Source organism: Bos javanicus, chromosome 7, assembly GCF_032452875.1.
Source record: "Bos javanicus breed banteng chromosome 7, ARS-OSU_banteng_1.0, whole genome shotgun sequence".
NCBI lineage: Eukaryota > Metazoa > Chordata > Mammalia > Artiodactyla > Bovidae > Bos > Bos javanicus.
Genome location: NC_083874.1, coordinates 6,328,081 through 6,348,433, shown reverse-complemented (window position 1 = coordinate 6,348,433; position 20,353 = coordinate 6,328,081). Strand labels below are relative to the sequence as shown.

Below are 20,353 nucleotides of genomic sequence, written 5' to 3'. Positions count from 1 at the left end.
CCACTGCCATTTAGAGCTACACTCACCCCTCCCCACAAACCCCAGCCTTGGCAAGCCCTAACCCAACTCCATCTCATTTCTTTTATTTCGACCATGTCACAGAAGATAAAATCGCAGACTGAAACCTTTTGTTCCTTCAGCATAATATGCTCAGCTTTTCACAAGCATTATTTCATAGAAAATCCCCATAGCAGCCCTTTCAATTTTGGGATTAGTACTCTTGTTAAAAGGAGGAAACAGAGACTCAGAGAGGTGCAGTGATTTTTCCCAAGGTCACACAGCCTATTGCTGGCAGACAGATAGTCTTGGATTGGTTCATGCCAAAATGTGTCCAAGAAGCATCCCATTTAAGGACTGCGAGTTGCCTTCATCTCTGATCTCCATTCATGAGGCTAAAGGGGTTGTGGGGTCAGATCAAGGAGGACTTTTGAGTGGCTCTTGTCTTTGGCTCTGAGACTGAGTCCTGTCTCCAAGGTCCTGACTCACTCATCTGCAGAGATCTGGGAGCCTCTGATGAGCCCAGAGCAGCTTCAGAAATAACTCAAACCTGATTGCGATTTCAAAACAAAGGCCTCCAAGGAGAAGTCAATGTGGGCTCTTGGCTCTAGAAGATACAGGTCCTCAGGGCAGCTGCTGCATGCTCTGGGACAGGAGTCAGCAAACCATGGCCCAAGGCCCAAACCCAGCCCACTGCTTGTTTTTATAAATAAAGTTTTATTGGAACACACTCAAGCACATTAGTTTGTAAGTTATCTATGGCTGCTTTCACATGGCATGACATTAACCTTTTTGAAATGAACAATTCCTGCATACAAGTGTTTGAGCTTTTGTTTTCAGTTCTTTGGGGGCCATACCTAAGAGCTGTATAAACTCCATATTTAACTATTTTGAGTTTGATGGCATTGTTTTATGATGAGACTGCTTCACATACACACTGCTTCACACAATCTGTGTGTTGCCTACACCAAGGTATCTTTGATTTTGTTGTTGTTGTTCAGTTGCTAAGTCATGTCTGACTATTTGCAGTCCCATGGGCTGCAGCATGTTGGCTCCTCTGTCCTTCAGTATCTCACAGAGTTTGCTCAAACCCGTGTCCCTGGAGTTGGTGATGCTATCTAACCATCTCATCCTGTGCTGCCCCATTTTTGCCTTCAGTTTTTCCCAGCATCAGAGTCTTTTCCAATGAGTCAGCTCTTCTCGAGTAGTGGCTAACTCAATGCCACTCTTGGTGTGGCCTCTGAACCCCAGCCTCAGCATCACCTGGGAGCTTGTTGGAAATTCAAACCATAGGCCCTACCCCGACATGCAGAATCAGAACTTCTGGAGGCAGGGTCCAGCCATGTAGGTTTTTGTGAGCCCCCAAGTGACTCTGGCAAACTGTGGCCTCAAGGCAAACCTGGCCCATTGCTTGTTTTTATGAAAAAGTTTTGTTGGAACACACTGGAGCCCATTATTTTGGATGTTGTCTATAGTTACGCCAAGTAACTCTGGCCCATGTTAAGCCTGAATTCCAGTGTTCTCATTCCTGGAATGTGTCTCCCAAGTGTCCCCATTTGAGCCAGCTGATGACATAATGCTGACCGCACTCTCTTCTACTTTTGCAGTCATTGAGTGGGAAATAGAACGGGCCTTGCTGAGCTCAACGGTTGGGGATCACGGGGCAACAGTCTTCCTGAGAGAGATCCAAGACCTCAATAAACACATCCTAGAAGACTGTGCCCTCAGAATGGTGGACCGTCTTGCAGATGGTTGCCTGGACACGGATGCCCAGAACCTTCTCAGCAACCTCAAGGGGCGCATCGCTGACCGGCAGCCTGGAGTTCTCAAGGCCCACCACCTAGCGTGGAGCCGAGACCTGGTGAACCCCCAAAACAAGGCTCATGCCCGATACCTGAAGGAGCTGGGGGAGCAGTTTGTGGCCAGGGCCAACCATCAGGTTCTTGAGTGCCTCCGGGAGCTGGAGGCAGGCAGGCAGGAGTTGGCATGGCTCTACCAGGAGATCCGCCACCACCTGGGACTCAGTGCCGAGGTCAACCGGACCTTCTGTGGGCGCCAGGAGCTCCTGACCCAGCTGGGGCAGCGACTGCGACAGAGTGATGGCCACCCCCACCCACCCCTGGTGCTTTTTGGACCCCCAGGGATTGGAAAGACGGCTCTGATGTGCAAGCTGGCTGAGCAAATGTCGGGGCTGCTCGGCCGCAAGACAGTGACCATTCTGCGGCTTCTGGGGACGTCACAGATGAGCTCTGAGGCCCGAGGCCTGCTCCAGAGCATCTGCTTCCAGGTGTGCCTGGCCTACGGGCTGCCCCTGCCCCCTGCCCAGGTCCTAGAGGCCCACACCAGGCTGGTCCAGTTTTTCCACATCCTCCTCCACACCATCTCCAGCCGAAACTTTGAGTCCCTCATGATCCTGCTGGATTCAGTGGATGAGGTGGACTCTGTTCACTGTGCTAGGAGGATCCCCTGGCTGCCTCCCAAATGTCCTCCGAGGGTCCACCTCATCGTCTCGGCCTGCTCTGGACAGCGGGGGGTTTTAGACACCATTCAGCAGGTGCTCACGGACCGAGAGGCTTACTGGGAGGTGAAACCCCTCTCCGGAAACCAAGGGCAAGAGATGATCCAGCTCCTGCTGTCTGCCTCGAGGAGGACACTGAGTCAGGTGCAGAGGGACATGCTCTGGGCCAGCCTCCCAGAGTGTGGACACCCAGGGCGGCTGAGGCTGGCTTTCGAGGAGGCCCGGAAGTGGGCCTCCTTCACTGTGCCAGCCCCGCTGGCTTCCACTGCTAAGGAGGCGATGCAACAGCTGTGTGCCCGCCTGGAGCAGACACACGGGTGGCTCCTGGTGGCCCGCGTGCTGGGCTACATTGTGTCTTCCCGGTGAGTCTCTGCTGGGTTCACTCTGTTTTGAACTGAGATAGTATGCGTGCATTCTTCTCCAAGGGCTGCCATAACAAATCACAACCTGGGTGCCTTAGAGCAATGGAAGTCTTTCTCTCACAGTTCTGAGGGCCAGAGTCGGAATCGAGGTGTCAGCAGAGCCACACTCCTGGAGGCTCTGAAGGAGAATCTGTTCTAGGCATTCTCCTTCATTTCTGGTATTGCTGGCCATGCTCAACGTTCCTTGGCTTGTAGAAGCATCACTCCAGTCTCCACCTCTGTCATCTTGTGGTCTCCTCCCTGTGTGTCTCTCTGAATTTCCCTCTTTCTTGGAAGGACATCACTCATTGGATTAGGGTCTACTCCTATCCGGTATTGTTACTGACCAGGGTTCTTGGCCTTCTCAATCAATAGAAATTGATCAGAGGCCAGACAAGAAATCCAGGCAAGGATTTACTGGTACTTCTGCTGTGAGCACAGGCTTTCTAGGTGGCACTGGTAGTAAAGAACTTGCCTGCCAATGCAGGAGAGGCAAGAGACTCTGGGTTCGATCCCTGGGTCAGAAAGATCCCCTGGAGGAGGGCATGACAATCCATTCCAGTATTCTTGCCTGGGAAATCCCATGGACAGAAGAGCCTGGTGGGTTATTGTCCATGGGGTTGCAAAGAGTCGGACATGACTGCAGCAATTTAGCATGCATGCATTGCTGCAGCAGTGGGGAGGGAGTACAAATGACAAGCTCCCTAGCTGCCTGCTCCCAGTGAGCTGGTTCCTTATTTGGGTGAAGGTAGGTGTCAGGCTGGAGGGGTAGCTTAGGTGGTTTGTCCACCCCTTTGGTGGTGTGAAACACCCTGCTTTTGCTCCCAGCTCTTCAGAAGTGGCAGTTGGGTTTTTGGTCTTTTTCTGTCTTATCCATAATTTCCCCAGTGGTGCATGCATGAAGCTATTTTCAGTTCTTCATAGTTTGTTTGTATTCTGTTGTTCGAGGAGACGTTTGTCCAGGTGCAAGCACCACAGCAAAGGGCCCCCAAGTCCCAGGTCCCAGCCCGTCTCAGTGGGACCTCATCTTGACCACTTCCCCAAAGACTGGTTTCAAATAAGGTCCTACGCACAGGGTCCCCATGGGCATGAATTTTGAGGAACACTTTTCAACCTAGTATCATTCACATCATAAAGTTCACTCTTTTGAAGTGTCTGGTTTGGTGGCATTCAGTACATTCACAGTGTTGTGCTACCACTAACCGTGAGGAATGGGTCCTCACCCTGCAAGGGAGGCCCTGTCCCTGTCGGCAGTCACTCCTCCTCCTCCTCTCCCAGTCCCCAGCAGCCATGAATCTGCTTTCCGTCTCCATGCATTTGTCTAGGTTATCTCCCTTTCCTTCTGCCTGTCTATGTATCTGTCTATGTCGCATCACCAGTTCAATGGACATGGACTTGGGTGAACTTCAGGAGATGGTTAGGGACAGGGAGGCCTGGCATGCTGCAGTCCACAGGCCTGCAAAGAGTTGCAAAGAGTTAGACGACTTAGTGACTGAACAACTACAACAATACATATCTATCTGTCATCTGTCAGGGCTTCCCAGGCGGCTCTAGCGGTAAAGAACGCTCCTGGCCATGCAGCAGATATAAGAGATGAGGGTTTAATCTCTGGGTTGGGAAGATCCCTTGGAGAAGGGAGTGGCAACCCACTCTAGTATTCTTGCCTGGAGAATGCCATGGACAGAGGAACCTGGTGGGCTACAATCCATGGGGTCACAAAGAGTCAGACACGCCTGAAGTGACAACACAGCACGTCACATCATCTCTCATCTGTCTATCATGCTGCTTACACCTAGTGGTTGGAGGCTAGGAATTCCACTATCATCCTAGATGATCTGACCCTTAGCATCACGGTGGGAGGCTGAGAAACTCTGTTAGGCATGCATTGTGGCCTTTTCAAACACCCTCTGTACAGAGTGGGTAGCTGAGTGTCTGTTGTATAGGGCTGCTGAAAGAAAGAATGAGACTATACTTGCAAATAGACATCACCTGGCCAAGGTCCCTCAGCCAGCACCAAATGCAGAGTGGTGTGACCTCACACACAGAGCTTGTCTGCAGTGCAGGAAAGGCAGGTCCCATGTTGGGGGGCAGGTGAGGTGCCTGCTTTGGGTCCACATTGTCACAGGGTTGTCTCTGGGGATGGAGAAGGGCTCTTAACCTAGTGGTTCAGTTGTGACCTTAGGCACACCCCCCAGCGCATATCTCTAGCACCATCCAGTAGAATATTGGCAATGAGGGCAACGCTCTATATCTCATTGTCCACCGTGGTAACCACGAGCCACGTGTGGCAAATAGACACTTGAAAGCCAGCTTATCCATCCCAGAAACCGGATTTTAAACTTCATTAATTTTTACCTTTCAATGACTGTGTGTGGCTGGTGACAACTATACTGGACATCGTGGCTCTAGACTCGATGAGACACAACATCTTCAAGAGCAGGGATGGAATTGAATTCCTTTCCCCCTGGCCATCCAGGACCATGAATACGCAAACCTCAGTTTCCCCATCTGACAAACAGAAGAAGGCCCCCTCCTGCACAATTCCAGCTCTCGAGGGCACCTTATCAGAGGGACTCACATGCTCCGAGAACCATCTCTCCCTGCCACTTACCTTGTCTCTCTCCTTCCTGTGAGTTGGCTTATCTTCTTCCTAGCAACTGGTGTTGCTGTTTCTTTTTTCCCGGTTATTTTCTATGTGGCTCTCTGCACTGGAAGATCAGCTTTGTGGGCCCCGAGCTCTCTGTCCTCCAGGGGGCAGCACAGACATAACACTCCATGAACAGGGGTTAAGCAAAAGTGCCCATGCTTTACTGATGTCAGTGGCCTTCCAGAACGCAGCCCTCTGCTTCTCTGAGAATGAATGCACTGGCCTGGTCCCTACCAAGAGGGCCCGGTGCAGGGGTGTGATGCCAGAGAAGTGTGGGGCTGTGCTTCCCTTGGATATCCAGGGTGAAAGCCTCTTAGGATGTCCCATTTTTTTGATCTGGTGGACAAGTCATTCATTGTGCCCAAAACCGCAAAGAGAGAATCTAAGCCTGCAGAGTACATCATGAGAAACGCTGGACTGGAAGAAACACAAGCTGGAATCAAGATTGCTGGCAGAAATATCAATCACCTCAGATATGCAGATGACACCACCCTTATGGCAGAAAGTGAAGAGGAACTAAAATGCCTCTTGATGAAAGTCAAAGTGGAGAGTGAAAAAGTTGGCTTAAAGCTCAACATTCAGAAAACGAAGATCATGGCATCTGGTCCCATTACTTCATGGGAAATAGATGGGGACATGGGAAATAGATGGGGAAACAGTGGAAACAGTGTCAGACTTTATTTTGGGGGGCTCCAAAATCACTGCAGATGGTGACTGCAGCCATGAAATTAAAAGACACTTACTCCTTGGAAGGAAAGTTATGACCAACCTAGATAGCATATTCAAAAGCAGAGACATTATTTGGCCAACAAAGGTTCATCTAGTCAAGGCTATGGTTTTTCCTGTGGTCATGTATGGATGTGAGAGTTGGACTGTGAAGAAGGCTGAGCCCTGAAGAATTGATGCTTTTGAACTGTGGTGTTGGAAAAGACTCTTGAGAGTCCCTTGGACTGCAAGGAGGTCCAGCCAGTCCATTCTGAAGGAGATCAGCCCTGGGATTTCTTTGGAAGCCATGATGCTAAAGCTGAAACTCCAGTACTTTGGCCACCTCGTGTGAAAAGTTGACTCATTGGAAAAGACTCTGACGCTGAGAGGGATTGGAGGCAGGAGGAGAAGGGGACGACAGAGGATGAGATGGCTGGATGGCATCACTGACTCGATGGACATGAGTCTGAGTGAACTCCGGGAGTTGATGATGGACAGGGAGGCCTTGCGTGCTATGATTCATGGGGTCGCAAAGAGTCGGACATGACTGAGCGACTGAACTGAACTGAATTGAACTGAAGCCTGGTTTGTTTCGAGAGTATACTGAAGATTGAGAAAGAAGATTTTATTCTTTTTTTTCCTTATGGCTGCACCTCGAGGTATGTGGCTTCCCTCATAGCTCAGTTGGTAAAGAATCTGCCTGCAATACAGGAGACCCTAGTTCAATTCCTGGGTTGGGAAGGTCCCCTGGAGAAGGGATAGGCTACCCACTCCAGTATTCTTGGGCTTCCCTTGTGGCTCAGCTGGTAAAGAATCCATCTGCAATGAGGGAGGCCTGGGTTCGATCCCTGGGTCGGGAAGATCCCCTGGAGAAGAGGAAGGCTACCCATTCCAGTATTCTGGCCTGGAGAATTCCACAGACTATATGTATTGTCCATGGGGTCGCAAAGAGTCGGACACGACTGAGCGACTTTCACTTTCACTTTCGAGGTAGGTGGCATCTTAATTCCCCGACCAGGGATCAAAGCTGTGCCCCCTGCATTGGAAGTAGAGTCTTAACTACTGGACTGCCAGGGAAATCCCAGAAGATTCTATTTTGAAAGAGTAAATGTTTGAGGAAACACTGGACCACCCCATGTAAACCCTCGTGTTGTGGCTCCCAGGAATATTGGTTTGGAAAGACCTGTCAAGAGGAGAAAAGCAGATTAGGGAGATGGCCTGGCTACTCCAATGGGGAAATTGTGGAGAACACCACCATTGACATAGCTGTGACTGTCAAAGATGAGATGAACTCAGTGGAAGAGATCTCAGAGAATACTGATGTTAACATCTACCTCGTTGGACAACAGAAAATTCCAAGTGAGCAGGCATTCTGTATGTGTAAAGAATGTGGGAAGCGTTTCCAGCAAAATGAAGACTAATCAATATCAGGGAATTAAACGCACACACACAAGGTGTTTGTATTCTTTGTAAGCAGAAGCCAGCCTCTCTCTCTCATCTGCTTTGAAATGAACTCTGCTTGTTCTCCAACCCAGAGGAAATTTGTGGACAAGTCCCTTAGTTTTTCCAGGCAAATGCTTGCAGGTATTATGAAGTCCATTCCAGTCTGATGCTCATCGTGTTTAAAGCCACTTCCTTTTTCAGGCAAGAACACATGGGGTGGTTTATGTATTATTTTCACAAGTTACTTCTCTTCCTGTGCTACTCGACTCATCTGAGATTGGGGGAGGGATGGTTCAGGGTTCTGTAGGTGTGAGAAGGAAAGAAAGATCAGGAAATGTCTTACTTGATGGGTACAGCTGGAACCAGGTATGAGTACCAGCTAACCGTGGGCTCTGTCCAAACGCTGATCTCCATGGTGAACCCTTCAGTGATGGGCAGGATGCCATAGAGCTGGTCACATCTGTCCCTCGCTCAGCTTCTGCCTTCTCCAAGTGCAGGAGACACAGGTGTGCCCCCACGCCCGTCCGTCCTTTCCACAGGCAGGGGCTCTCAGAGGCGGAGTTAAAGGATGTTCTGTCCTTGGATGATGAGGTCCTGCAGAGCGTGTACCAAGACTGGACCCCACCCAGCAAAGAGCTTCTGCGCTTCCCACCCCTGCTGTGGGTGAGGCTTCGTCGAGATCTGGGTAACTGCTTGGCCAGGCGGCCCGTGGACGGCTTCACCCTTCTGGCCATTGCTCACAGGTGAGTCGAGCGGGTTGGTGACACTGGCTGGGTGGGACGCCAAGAGCAAGGACTCCCTGATCGGGTTCCTCTTCGTTCCAGATCCTTCTTCACTCCCCATTCCCAGGGAATCAAGTCCACTTAGCACAGCAAGCAAGGGTCTCCCCCCCACGAGCTCTAACACAGCTAACTTGTTTGTTATCATTATTAGTCACACCACACGTCTTGTGGGCTCCTAGCTCCCTGACCAGGAATTGAATTCGAGCCCTCGGCAGTGAAATGGCAGAGTCCTAACCATTGGACTACCAGGGAGCTCCCACAATGAACTGCTTCTTTAAAGTGAGGAGAAATTCACACGAAATTCATCATTTGAAAGCAGAACAGTTGAGTGGCATTTGGCATATTCACATGTTGTACAACTATCACCTCTACTTCCAGAACATTCCCACTGCCCTAAAAGGTACCCCATCCCCATTAGCAGCCACTCCCCAGTCCCTGCTCCCCCAATGCCTGGCAACCCCGAGCCTGCTTTCCGTCTACGGATTTGCCTGTGCTGGACATTTCATATGGACGTGATTGCACGCAGTGTGGTCTATTGCGTCTGGCTTATCTCACTCAGCGTGACATTTTCATGGTCTGTCTGTGTCACAGCACGTGTTAGCGCTTCATTCGTTGTTATGGTTGAATGATATTCCCCTGCAGGCATGGATCACATTCTGTTTATTCACTCATTCGTTGACGAACACGTGGCTGTTTCCACCTTTTGGTGACTGTGACTAGAGCTGCTGTGAATAGGCATGCACAAGTTTTTATTTGAACGCCTGCTTTTCCATTCTTTGGGGGGTATATATGGAGTGAAATTTCTGGATCATACAGTAACTTGTTTTATGTTTAATTATTGAGGAACCCAAATTCTCCGATTTTAAATTGGAAATCCCATGGACAGAGTCTGGAGGGTTATAGTCCATGGGTTCCCAAGAGTCAGACATGACTTAGCAACTAAACCACCACCATAGTTAATTCAGTTTTGTGTTAGTTTCAAGAAAACAGCAAAGTGATTCAGATATATACATATATTATATATGTTATATATATATACACACATATGTTATATATATAACATATAAAAACATATATATTATATATGTTTTATATATAAATTAGTACTTATACATACATTATCTTATATATTATTATATTATATAAGTTATTTGTATATAAATTATCTTATATCTTATTATATATTATTTATACTTATATATTTTGTCTTATATATTAATATATATTTATATATATCAGTATATTTTTATATATATATTCTTTTTCAGATTCTTTTCCATTATAGATTATTATAAGATACAATTCCCTGTGCTATACAGTAGGTCTTTTTGTTTATCAAATATTCCTTTTTAAAGTAAAATTACTTAAGGAAAAAGGTAAGATGGGCTGATTTAGAGCTAAATGGTAGGTACCAAGTAGTGCAGGCGGCCAGCTGAGCCAGGAAGCATCTAGAAGGAGTTTAGGATGGACTGGCACTTGGGAACCACTTCCTGAAGTGGTGGCCAGTCACCACCTCTGAGCCCAGCCTGTGCCCCAGGCCCATCAGCCCATGTCTCCTCTCTGCAGACAGCTGACCGAGGTGGTCAGAGAGCTCTACCTGTCTGGGCCTGAGAAAGCCAAGAGTCACGGAGTCTTGGCCGACTTCTTCTCAGGGGCCTGGAGCCAGGGCATCAAGAAACTCATCACCCTGCCACTCGTGGGAAAACCCCTGAACCTGGACCGCAAGGTGAGGTGTCCGGGGGCCCCTGTTCCCCACTCTCAGCCTCCGCACTTCTGTGGCCGGAAGGCCGGGGCCACGTGCCCCCTTCCATTCCCTATTTCCAACCCAGACACACTCTGCCTCCTTTCCTTCTTTGCTCACAAAGGACAGAAAGTCCCCAAACATTATTTGAAGGGTGGGGAGCAGCAGATGAGGAATTGATGCTCCACTAACTTTCAGGATGAGAAAACAAAATCACAACATTAAAAGCTTATCTCCAAAGTCATGGCATCCCAGAATTTTAATTCCTTATGCTCTGATTCATCCTGAAACACACAAGTTTCCTCCTTGTTTTGTGTGTGTGTGTGTGTGTGTGTGTGTGTGTGAGTGGTGGGGGTGTTGATGTTTTCCTTGTGAATCCCCTGATACAATTCAATTTTCAATCATTGGTTCTCCCAAAGTGTTACTCATTTTAAAAATAACACTCATTTCGCTTCCCACCTAGGAGAGTAGTGTGTAATTGTTGGAGAACACAGAGAGGATCAAACAGTAAAATAAGAGCTAAACCCACAAGTCCCTGCTCTGAAGAGCTGCTCCCAGACTTCCAGTCACTATTCACGTATTTCCTCCGTCTTTCTTTTGTACTCAGGAGCTCTAAGACTTGGGTCCTTAGCTTACAAGTTGCCACCTCTTTTTTTTTTGCCTTTCAAATACCTCGAGGCCCAGCTCAAATGCCTCTCCTTCAGTAAGTCTTCCCTAATTTCCTTCCTTTTGCTTATTTGTTCTTTTTCTTTTTTTTTTTGCCATGCCACGCAGCTTATGGGATCTAGTTTCCAAACCAAGGATCAAACCCGTGTCCCCTGCAGTGGAAGCGCAGAGTCCTAACCACTGGACTGCCAGGGAATTCCCTTGACTACTTGTTCTTTACTCCATGTGCCCTTCTCTCCGAGTCAGAACTCAGACTGTGTATTTATTTTATTCTTGTCTGTGCTGAGTCTTCGTTGCTGCAAGCCGTCTTTCTCTAGTTGCGGATCATGGGCTTTAGGCGTATGGGCTTCAGTAGTCGCAGCACTCGAGCTTAGCTGCTCCTCTGCACGTGGAATCTTCACGGACCAGGGATTGAACCCATGTTCTCTGAATGGGCAGGCAGATTCTTAACCACTGGATCACCAGGGAAGTCCAGAGCTCAGACTTTTTAAAAGAAGCTTTTAGTTTCAAGATCATTTTAGAGTCACAGACTAGTTGCCATGAGTGTAAGAGTTCCCGTGGACACTTCTTTTAGACTTCCCTATTGTTAACATTTGCCCTAAACATAGCACAGTGACTACAGCTAGGGAATACACTTTTGAGTCTTTTATTATAGTTTGATTTCTCTTTTGCATTTTCCCTCCTGGACAGGGAGGCCAGAGGCAGGGCCAGGCCTGATTCTTTCTCCTCTCTGGTTTCTCATAGACGCTCTCCTGTGCGCCCAGAACTCCTGCAGGCTCAGCCTCATCTCTTTAGGATGTGGCTTGCCCCTCTTCCTGGTTTCACAGCCTCAGGACCTCCCACTCCAGTCCCTCTTCCCCAGCAATGCCCCTGACCATCCAATCTGATCATGTCTCTCCTCTAATATCTCACATGGCTCCCCAGCACCCTCTGTCTCCAGTCCAATCTCCCCAGCCTGATGTTCGGTGCTTTTGTTATCTACTATCGACATCCTCCCTAGTCTCATCCCAACCATGATCCTTCACTCTGTCTTATAATTCAGCCTTCCCAAACTCTGATCCTGCTCTCTCCCACCACTGGGCACATGATGCTCCCTTGCTCTGAAATGCTATCATTTCCAATGTATTTTGCCAGACAGGCTCCTACTTACCCTGTGAGACCCAGTTTCAATGCCCCTTGGATTCCCGGAGCCCCAGACCCCTCCTATCCCAGCCTGTGTGTGGGTATGTCCTGTGTGTGGGTGTGTGTGGGTGTCCCCATCTGAAATTGTGTCACTGTCCCTCCAGTGTCACCTGGTACCTGGCCTGGCCCATGTTTGTGGAGTGAATGAATGAGATTGTGTCTTAGTGGCCTGGCTGCCAGCTCTCTCTTCCTCTGCAGGTGGCCCCTCAGCCCCTGTGGTTCTCCGACACGGTTGCAAACCTGAGGAAGCTGAAGGAGTTACCCTACCACTTGCTCCATGCCGGCCGTATCGAGGAGCTGAAGCAGGAGGTTCTGGGTAAGGTCTCGGAGGGGCTTGCGTGGGTCCCTGACCCTCTGGTGCTCCCACTTTCTGGAGCCTGACAAGGTGGAAGGGTGAAGGTTAAAATCTCTGGCACCTTTTAAAGCACTAGTTCTCACCAGAGGCGGTTCTGCACCGTCACCGCCCCGACATACACACCCACCAAGGGACCCTAGGTGATGTCTGGAGATACTTTGGTTGCAGCTGGCATCTAGGGCTAGCTGGTAGTATAGAGGATGAGAAACTGCCTTAGAATGAGAGAGACCCTGTCTACCTGTCAATCTATCACCTACCATCTCTATTCATCTACCATATACGGCTGTCTATCTAGTATCTATCTATCGCCTATCTACCTGCTGCTGCTGCTGCTGCTAAGTCGCTTCAGTTGTGTCCGACTCTGTGTGACCCCAAAGACAGCAGCCCACCAGGCTCCTCCGTCCCTGGGATTTTCCAGGCAAGAACACTGGAGTGGGTTGCCATTGCCTTCTCCGCCTATCTATCAGCATCTATCTATAATCTGCCATATCTATCATGTCTCTCTCTCTCTCTCTATATATATATATAAACATAAAATCTCATCTAACATACATATCTCCTTCTACCATCTGTATCTATCATCTTTATATTTATCTATCCAATATCTATCATAACTATCTACCTACCAACCTACCTAAATTTCTCTCTCTCTACCATTATATCTATCATCTTTATATCTATCTATCCATCCATCCACCTATTTGCCTATCAATCTACCGTGTGTGTGTGTGTGTGTGTGTGTGCACGCTCAGCTGCTCAGGTGTGTCTGTCAGACTCTTTGCAGCCCCATGGACTATATAGCCCGACAGGCTCCTCTGTTCATGGAATTTTCCAGGCAGGAATACTGGAGCAGGTTGCCATTTCCTACTCCAGGGGATCTACCCGACCATCTACCATCTATGTCTGTCTATCTGTCTGTCCATTGTCTATCCGTCCATCCATCTTTCTGTCTATCTATCCCTCTCTCTCTCTCCCCATCCATCCATCCATCTCTTCATTCATTCTCATCCATCCATCCATTCCTATCATTCTCAACCAGGGATGACTCTGCTTCCTAAGGGACACTTGACAATATGCATCTTTCCGACGGTCATCACTTGGGAGGCGTCCCTGGCATCTAGTGGGTGGAGACCAGGGACACTGCTCGTCCACCCTACCTAATGGCCCCACCACAGAATACGACCCAGCCCCGAATGTCAGTGAGGCTGCGAGTGAGAACCTCAGAGAAAGGAGCTGAGAAGCCACCTCCCACGATGCGCTGAAAGAAGCTGCAGGCTCCCCACAGCGCCCCCTTCTGCCCACAGGCAGCATGACCTGGATTTGCTGCCGGGGCCTCTCTGGGGGCATCGAGGGCCTGCTGGAAGACTTTGACCTGTGCGCCCCATACATGGACTGCCCTGAGGTCAGCCTGGTCCGGGAAGCTCTCCAGCTGTGCCGCCCGGCAGTGGAGCTCCGAGGCATGGGTGAGTGGTGCGGAGACGGCGGGACGGGGGAGGTGCGGTCTACTCTGCACCCACTTCTAGAAGCCCAGTGTCTTCACTGAGTCACTCACACACCTTTCCTGTTATAGCTGAGGGCTTTCTCCTAGCTCCAGCTTCTAGAACTTTGAATTGAATCTGGGAGAGTTTAGGAGTAAAAACTACCAAGGCAGAGCCCTTCCTCTCACCTCAGCCCAGGGATGTATTCTATTAAAAAATTTTTTTTAAGTTTATTTTTATTGTTTTAGCCTTGCCATGCAGTCTGTGGGATCTTAGTTCCCAGACCAGGGATCAAACCCAGGCCCTCAGCAGTGAGGTCACAGAGTCCTAACCACTGGACTGCCAGGGAATTCCTCCAGTATCTTATTCTAGAAAGGGCCACATAGGAAACATTTTAGGCAAAATTGAGGAAATTATGTTGACAGTATAGATAGATGGTGTTCAGTCGTATCTGACTCTTTGCAACCCCATAGACTGTAACCCACCAGGCTCCTCTGTCTATGGGATTTCCCAGGCAAGAATACTGGAGTGGGTAGCCATTTCCTACTCCAGGGGATCTTCTGGACCCAGGGATCGAACCTGCAGGCTCTTTACCACTAGCGCCACCTGGGAAGCCCATGACATTTAATATAACAAGGGAGAAAACGTTCCCACAGATTTTTTTTTTTAATTGATGAAACGCATATAATGATAATAACTGAGCACAGCTTTTTGTAAGTTAGGTCTACTCATGAGAAAGCAGGGGAAGTCTTGATCAGGCAGATAACATTTAGGGCTCAGCTGGGGTTCAAAGTTGGCATTTCCTGTCATCCCACTAATTACGCATATCAATTTAAAAACATCAATGGTTTTACAAAAACCATTCTTAGCTCTCAGGGAAAGTCGTTGAGCAGGGTTTGGCCCACGCTCTGGCCTGGAGTTTGAAGGATCTCTTGTGTCCTCAGGTGATACTCTGTCCAGGATGGAATTTTGTTTGTATTTTTTTAAAGTGTGGCAAAATGCCCGTAACATAAAATGAACCATTTTAATTGTCCAGGTCAGCAGCATGAAGTCCATTCACACCCCGTTGCACGACCATCAACCCCATTCATCTTCGTAACTTGTGTGTCCTCTCAAACTGAACCTCCGTCCTCATTAAACACTCGCTCCTTTTTCCCCCTCCCTAAGCCCCTGGCACTCACCCTTCTACTTTCTATCTCTAGGAATTTGACCATTCTAGGGACCCATGTAAGTGGACTCATGCAATATTTGTCCTTTTTGTGAGTACTTATTTCACTTAACATACAGTCCTCAGTTCATCCATGTCAGAATATCCTTCCTTTTTAAGGCTGAATACTGTTTCGTTGTGTGTATGTGTGTGCTAAGTCAGTCCAGTTGTGTCTGACTCTTTGTGACCCTATGGACTGTAGCCTGCCAGGCTCCTCTGTCCATGGGATTCTCCAGGCAAGGATACTGGAGTGGGTTTCCATGCCCTCCTCCAGGGGATCTTCCTGACCTAGGGATCCAACCTGCATCTCTCGTGTTCCATTGTGTAGATGGGCCATTCTTTGATCATTCATTAACTCTTCAATGGACTCTTGAGTTGTTTCTACCTTTTGTCGATTGGAAGTAATGCTGCTGTGAATATTAGTTCCATTCAGTTCAGTCACTTAGTCTTGTCCGACTTTGCGATCCCATGGACTGCAGCGCTCCAGGCTTCCCTGTTCATCACCATCTCCCGGAGTTTGCTCAAACTCGTGTCCATCGAGTCAGCGATGTCATCCAACCATCTCATCCTCTGTCATTGCTGTGACTATGGGGGTACAAATATCTCCTTGAAACCCCACTTTCGGTTCTTTTGGATATATACGTGGATGTGGAATTGCTCAATCATTTGGTAATTTTGTGTTTAATCTCTGAGGAACTGCCAGCTCTTTTCCCACACTGGCCGTGCCGTTTTACATTCCTACCAACAGCACACAAAGGTGCTAGGTTCTCTATATCCTCTACAACACTTGTTATTTTCTGATTAAAAAAAAAAAAAAAGCCATCCTATTGAGTGTGAAGTGGCCAGGCTGTGCTTTCTTTTCTTTCCCCTGCTATGTTCGGTCTTAGCTGTGGCATTCAGGATCTTTGCTGTGGCTCGAGGGCTTCTCTCTAGTTGCATCGCAGGGGCTCAGTAGTTGTGGCACGTGGGCTTAGCTGCCTGATGGCATGTGGGACCTTATGTCCCCAACCGAGGGATCGAACGTGAGCCCTGTCCTGTGCAAGCAGGATTCTTAACCCCTGGACCACCAGGGAAGTCCCCATGATGGTTTTTATCATACATTTCCCAACTGGATTTTTTGTTTGTTTTTGTCTGGCCACACTGCATAGGTTGTGGGATCTTGGTTCCCCAACCACGGATACCTTGGCCCTCGCACTGAAAGCGCCAAGTCCTAACCACTGGACCACCAGGGACTTCCCATCCCAGTTGGTTTTGATTTGAGTGTTTTTACAAGTGATTTTATAAGGATGCTTAATTCCTGTATTCCTTCCATGGTTCATTCATACCTGCAACTGCTGCTTGTCTGAGAAGCCTACCTGGCTACCACTGAGGCTGGACACCCCTGGCCCCCACACCCCTGCATATTCCATTGCTACATGCTACTTCCACATATCTTAACTTTTTAGTTATTATTTTCTCTGGCTTTCTTTTGCATCCTCTATCTGCCCCTATGCTATGCTAAGCTGCTTCAGTCATGTCTGACTCTTTGCACCCCTATGGGCTGTAGCCCACCAGGCTCCTCTGTCCTTGGGATTCTCCAGGTAAGAGTCTGTCTGCCCCTGCTCCCTGCCAAATGTCCACCCCTATTACATAGATCAGTCCAAGTGCATGGATATTGGTCTCACCAAGTTGACTTAAATCTGGGCTCTGGCATTTACTGGCAGTGTGACCTTCAAGTCCCTTACTACCTCATCACCTCCCTCACTCTCACCCCTCCCCGTGCCTTGCAGCCTTCAGTTTTCCCATCTGCAAAATGGGGGATGTTGGTGAACCCTCCCACCTAGGGCTGCTGGGGAAACTTTGCAAGTCAATTCACGCAGAGCCTGTCCCCATGGTGCCTTCCGAGGAGCCTTTTACTGTCATGTGACAGCACTGATGCTGTTGACCTGAATGGCCTTGGAGGGGCCATTTCTGCCCCGAGCCTCCGCTTTCATCATCTGCAAAATGTTGGATAGCGCTAAGGTGGTGTCTACACGACTGAGCGACTTCACTTTCACTTTTCACTTTCATGCATTGGAGAAGGAAATGGCAACCCGCTCCAGTGTTCTTGCCTGGAGAATCCCAGGGATGGGGTAGCCTGAGGGGCTGCCATCTATGGGGTCACACAGAGTCGGACACGACTGAAGTGACTTAGCAGCAGCAGCAGGATCCCACCCAAGTGGATGATGCTTTTGCCTTCCTCTTCTTGCATTCATGCTCACCAGAGGTTTTAAACCTCAAAGGGACTGATTTCCCAGGAAAATACCCTTGGGCCAGTTTAAGAAAAGATTTCAAAGCTCAAATCACAGTATGTTCTTTGCAGCGCTCCTTGACTGACAACCTGTGGCTGCCCGGGGCAAGGAGAAGGTGTAGAGAGAAATGTTGCCACCAGATGGTGCAGCTGAGCAACCGTGCATTCTCACAACATTCCAGTACTTCCCAGCAAGCTCCTAGAAACCAGTCCTATTATGGATATCTCCCGTTGCCTCAGGCTCCAGGATGACTTGGCGTGGTGCCATTCCTGTTTGTTTTTATTTAAAAGACTGATATTTTGTTCATCATGGATCTGGGGGCATGCTTTTGATTTTCTTAAAAAAAAAAAAATTGCATTAAAGTAGTGTTTATCTTAACAGTTAAGTTTGTTAGCACCACCTTAACTGCTACGCCTGTGGTGAGTGGGACACTTGCTCCTGTTCCTGGCCTTACCCGATTTCACCCACCAGCAAACCCAGGCACAGGGCGTGGCCACCCTTGCCCCAGGCCCCACAGTTCGTGTGAGCTGTGTAAGCCGCTGAAACCTCGTGTGTGTGTGCTAAGTCGCTCAGTCATGTCCAGCTCTTTTGCGACCCCATCAGCTGTAGCCCACCAGGCTTCTCTGTCCGTGGGGATTCTCCAAGCATGAATACAGAAGTGGGTTGCCGCTTCTGAACCTCACCATGCCTCAGTTTTTGGGGTGATAGTGATGATACATCTAGACTGCCCCCTCCCCAAGATGTAGTTACTTTTAAAATACATATTTATTTATTTATTTAGCTGCATCAGGTCTTCATTGCTGTGCACGGGCTTTTCCAGTTGCCGTACATGGGCTCTCTAATTGTGGCATGCAGTCTCAGGAGTTGCCACACACAGGCTCTCTAGTTGTGAGAGCTCAGTAGTTGTGGTACATGGGCTTAGTTGCTTTGAGGCATGTGGGATCTGAGTTCCCCAACCAGAGATGGGACCTATGTTCTGTCCTGTTCATTGCAGATTCTTAACCACTAGACCACTAGTTCAGTTCAGTTCAGTCGCTCAGTCGTGTCTGACTCTTTGCGACCCCATGAATCGAAGCACGCCAGGCCTCCCTGTCCATCACCAACTCCCGGGGTTCACCCAAACCCATGTCCATTGAATCGGTGATGCCATCCAACCATCTCATCCTCTGTCATCCCCTTCTCCTCCCGCCCTCAGTCTTTCCCAGAATCAGGGTCTTTTCTAAGGAGTCAGCTCTTCGCAGCAGGTGGCCAAAGTATTAGAGTTTCAGCTTCAACATCAGTCTTTCCAATGAACACCCAGGACTGATCTCGTTTAAAATGGACTGGTTGGATCTCCTTTCAGTCCAAGGGACTCTCAAGAGTCTTCTCCAACACCACAGTTCAAAAGCATCAATTCTTTGGCACTCAGCTTTCTTTATAGTCCAACTCTCACATCCATACATGACCACAGGAAAAACCATAGCCTTGACTAGATGGACCTTTGTTGACAAAGTAATGTCTCTGCTTTTTAATATGCTGTCTAGGTTGGTCATAACTTTCCTTCCAAGGAGTAAGTGTCTTAATTTCATGGCTGCAATCATCATCTGCAGTGATTTTGGAGCCCAGAAAATAAAATTAGCCACTGTTTCCACTGTTTCCCCATCTATTTGCCATGAAGTGATGGGACCAGATGCCATGATCTTTGTTTGCTGAATGTTGAGCTTTAAGCCAACTTTTTCACTCTCCTCTTTTACTTTCATCAAGAGGCTCTTTTAGTTCTTCCCATCTGCATATCTGAGGTTATTGATATTTATCCCAGCAATCTTGATTCCAGCTTGTGCTTCCTCCAGCCCAGCGTTTCTCAAAATGTACTCTGCATATAAGTTAAATAAGCAGGGTGACAATATACAGCCTTGACGTACTCCTTTCCCTATTTGGAACCAGTTTGTTGTTCCATGTCCAGTTCTAACTGTTGCTTCCTGACCTGCATACAGGTTTCTCAAGAGGCAGGTCAGGTGGTCTGGTATTCCCATCTGTTTCAGAATTTACCACAGTATATTGTGATCCACACAGTCAAAGGCTTTGACATAGTCAATATAGTCAAAGGCTTTTGGCATAGACCACTAAGGATGTCCCAATATAGTTATTTCTTAATCCCTGGTGGTTGTCACTAAGTTATATTTAACTCTTGGCGACCCTAGGGACCATAGCCTGCCAGGCTCCTCTGTCCATGAGATTCTCCAGGCAAGAATACTGGAGTGGGTTGCCATTTCCTGCTCTAATCCCTAGAATCTATAACTATCACTTTATATGGTGAAAGAAAATGTGATTAAGGTTCTTAGGATGGAGAGTTTATCTTGGATCCTCCAAGCAGGCCCAAAATGCAATCACAAATGTCCTTATAAGAAGGCAGAATGAGATTTGAAACCCCCCCAAAAAAGGGAAAATGCGGAGACACACAGATGAGAAGGCCATGTCAAGACACAGGCAGAAATTGGGTGGATGCACATACACGCTGTTGGTGGGAATATTGTTGCAACCACTGTGGAAAACAGTATGGAGGTTTCTCAAAAAAACTGAAAAATAGAGCTACCTTATGACCCAGTAATTCCATTCCAGGGTAAACAAAACAGAACAAAAACGCTGAAAGATACATGAGCCCCCGTGATCATAGCAGCATTATTTACAATTGCCCAGATATGAAAGAAACCTAAAATGTCCGTGGACAGATGAATGAATAAAGATTTGCTACATATATTCAATGGACTAGTACTCAGTCATAAAAAAGAATGAAGATTTGTCATTTGCAGCCATGTGGATGGACTTATAGGGGATTGTGCTAAATGAAATAAGCCAGACAGAGAAAGACAAATACTGTATGATATCACATATGTGGAATCTAATAGAACAAACTAGTGAATATAATAAAAAAGGAGCATACTCACAAGAATAAGCTGGTGGTTACCAGTGGGCAATGGCACC

At 48.1% G+C, this 20,353-nt stretch overlaps 1 protein-coding gene across 2 annotated transcripts in view; it reads left to right on the top strand.

Moving 5' to 3' along the window:
- Positions 1-20,353, top strand: part of NWD1 (NACHT and WD repeat domain containing 1) — an 82,433-nt gene that overhangs the window by 21,846 nt on the left and 40,234 nt on the right. For both annotated transcript variants that reach the window (XM_061421707.1, XM_061421706.1), the window contains 5 exons: positions 1,605-2,877; positions 8,251-8,454; positions 10,060-10,219; positions 12,281-12,398; positions 13,742-13,900. In XM_061421707.1, the coding sequence (XP_061277691.1) occupies positions 1,605-2,877; positions 8,251-8,454; positions 10,060-10,219; positions 12,281-12,398; positions 13,742-13,900 (1,914 nt within the window). The remainder of the gene's footprint in view (positions 1-1,604; positions 2,878-8,250; positions 8,455-10,059; positions 10,220-12,280; positions 12,399-13,741; positions 13,901-20,353) is intronic.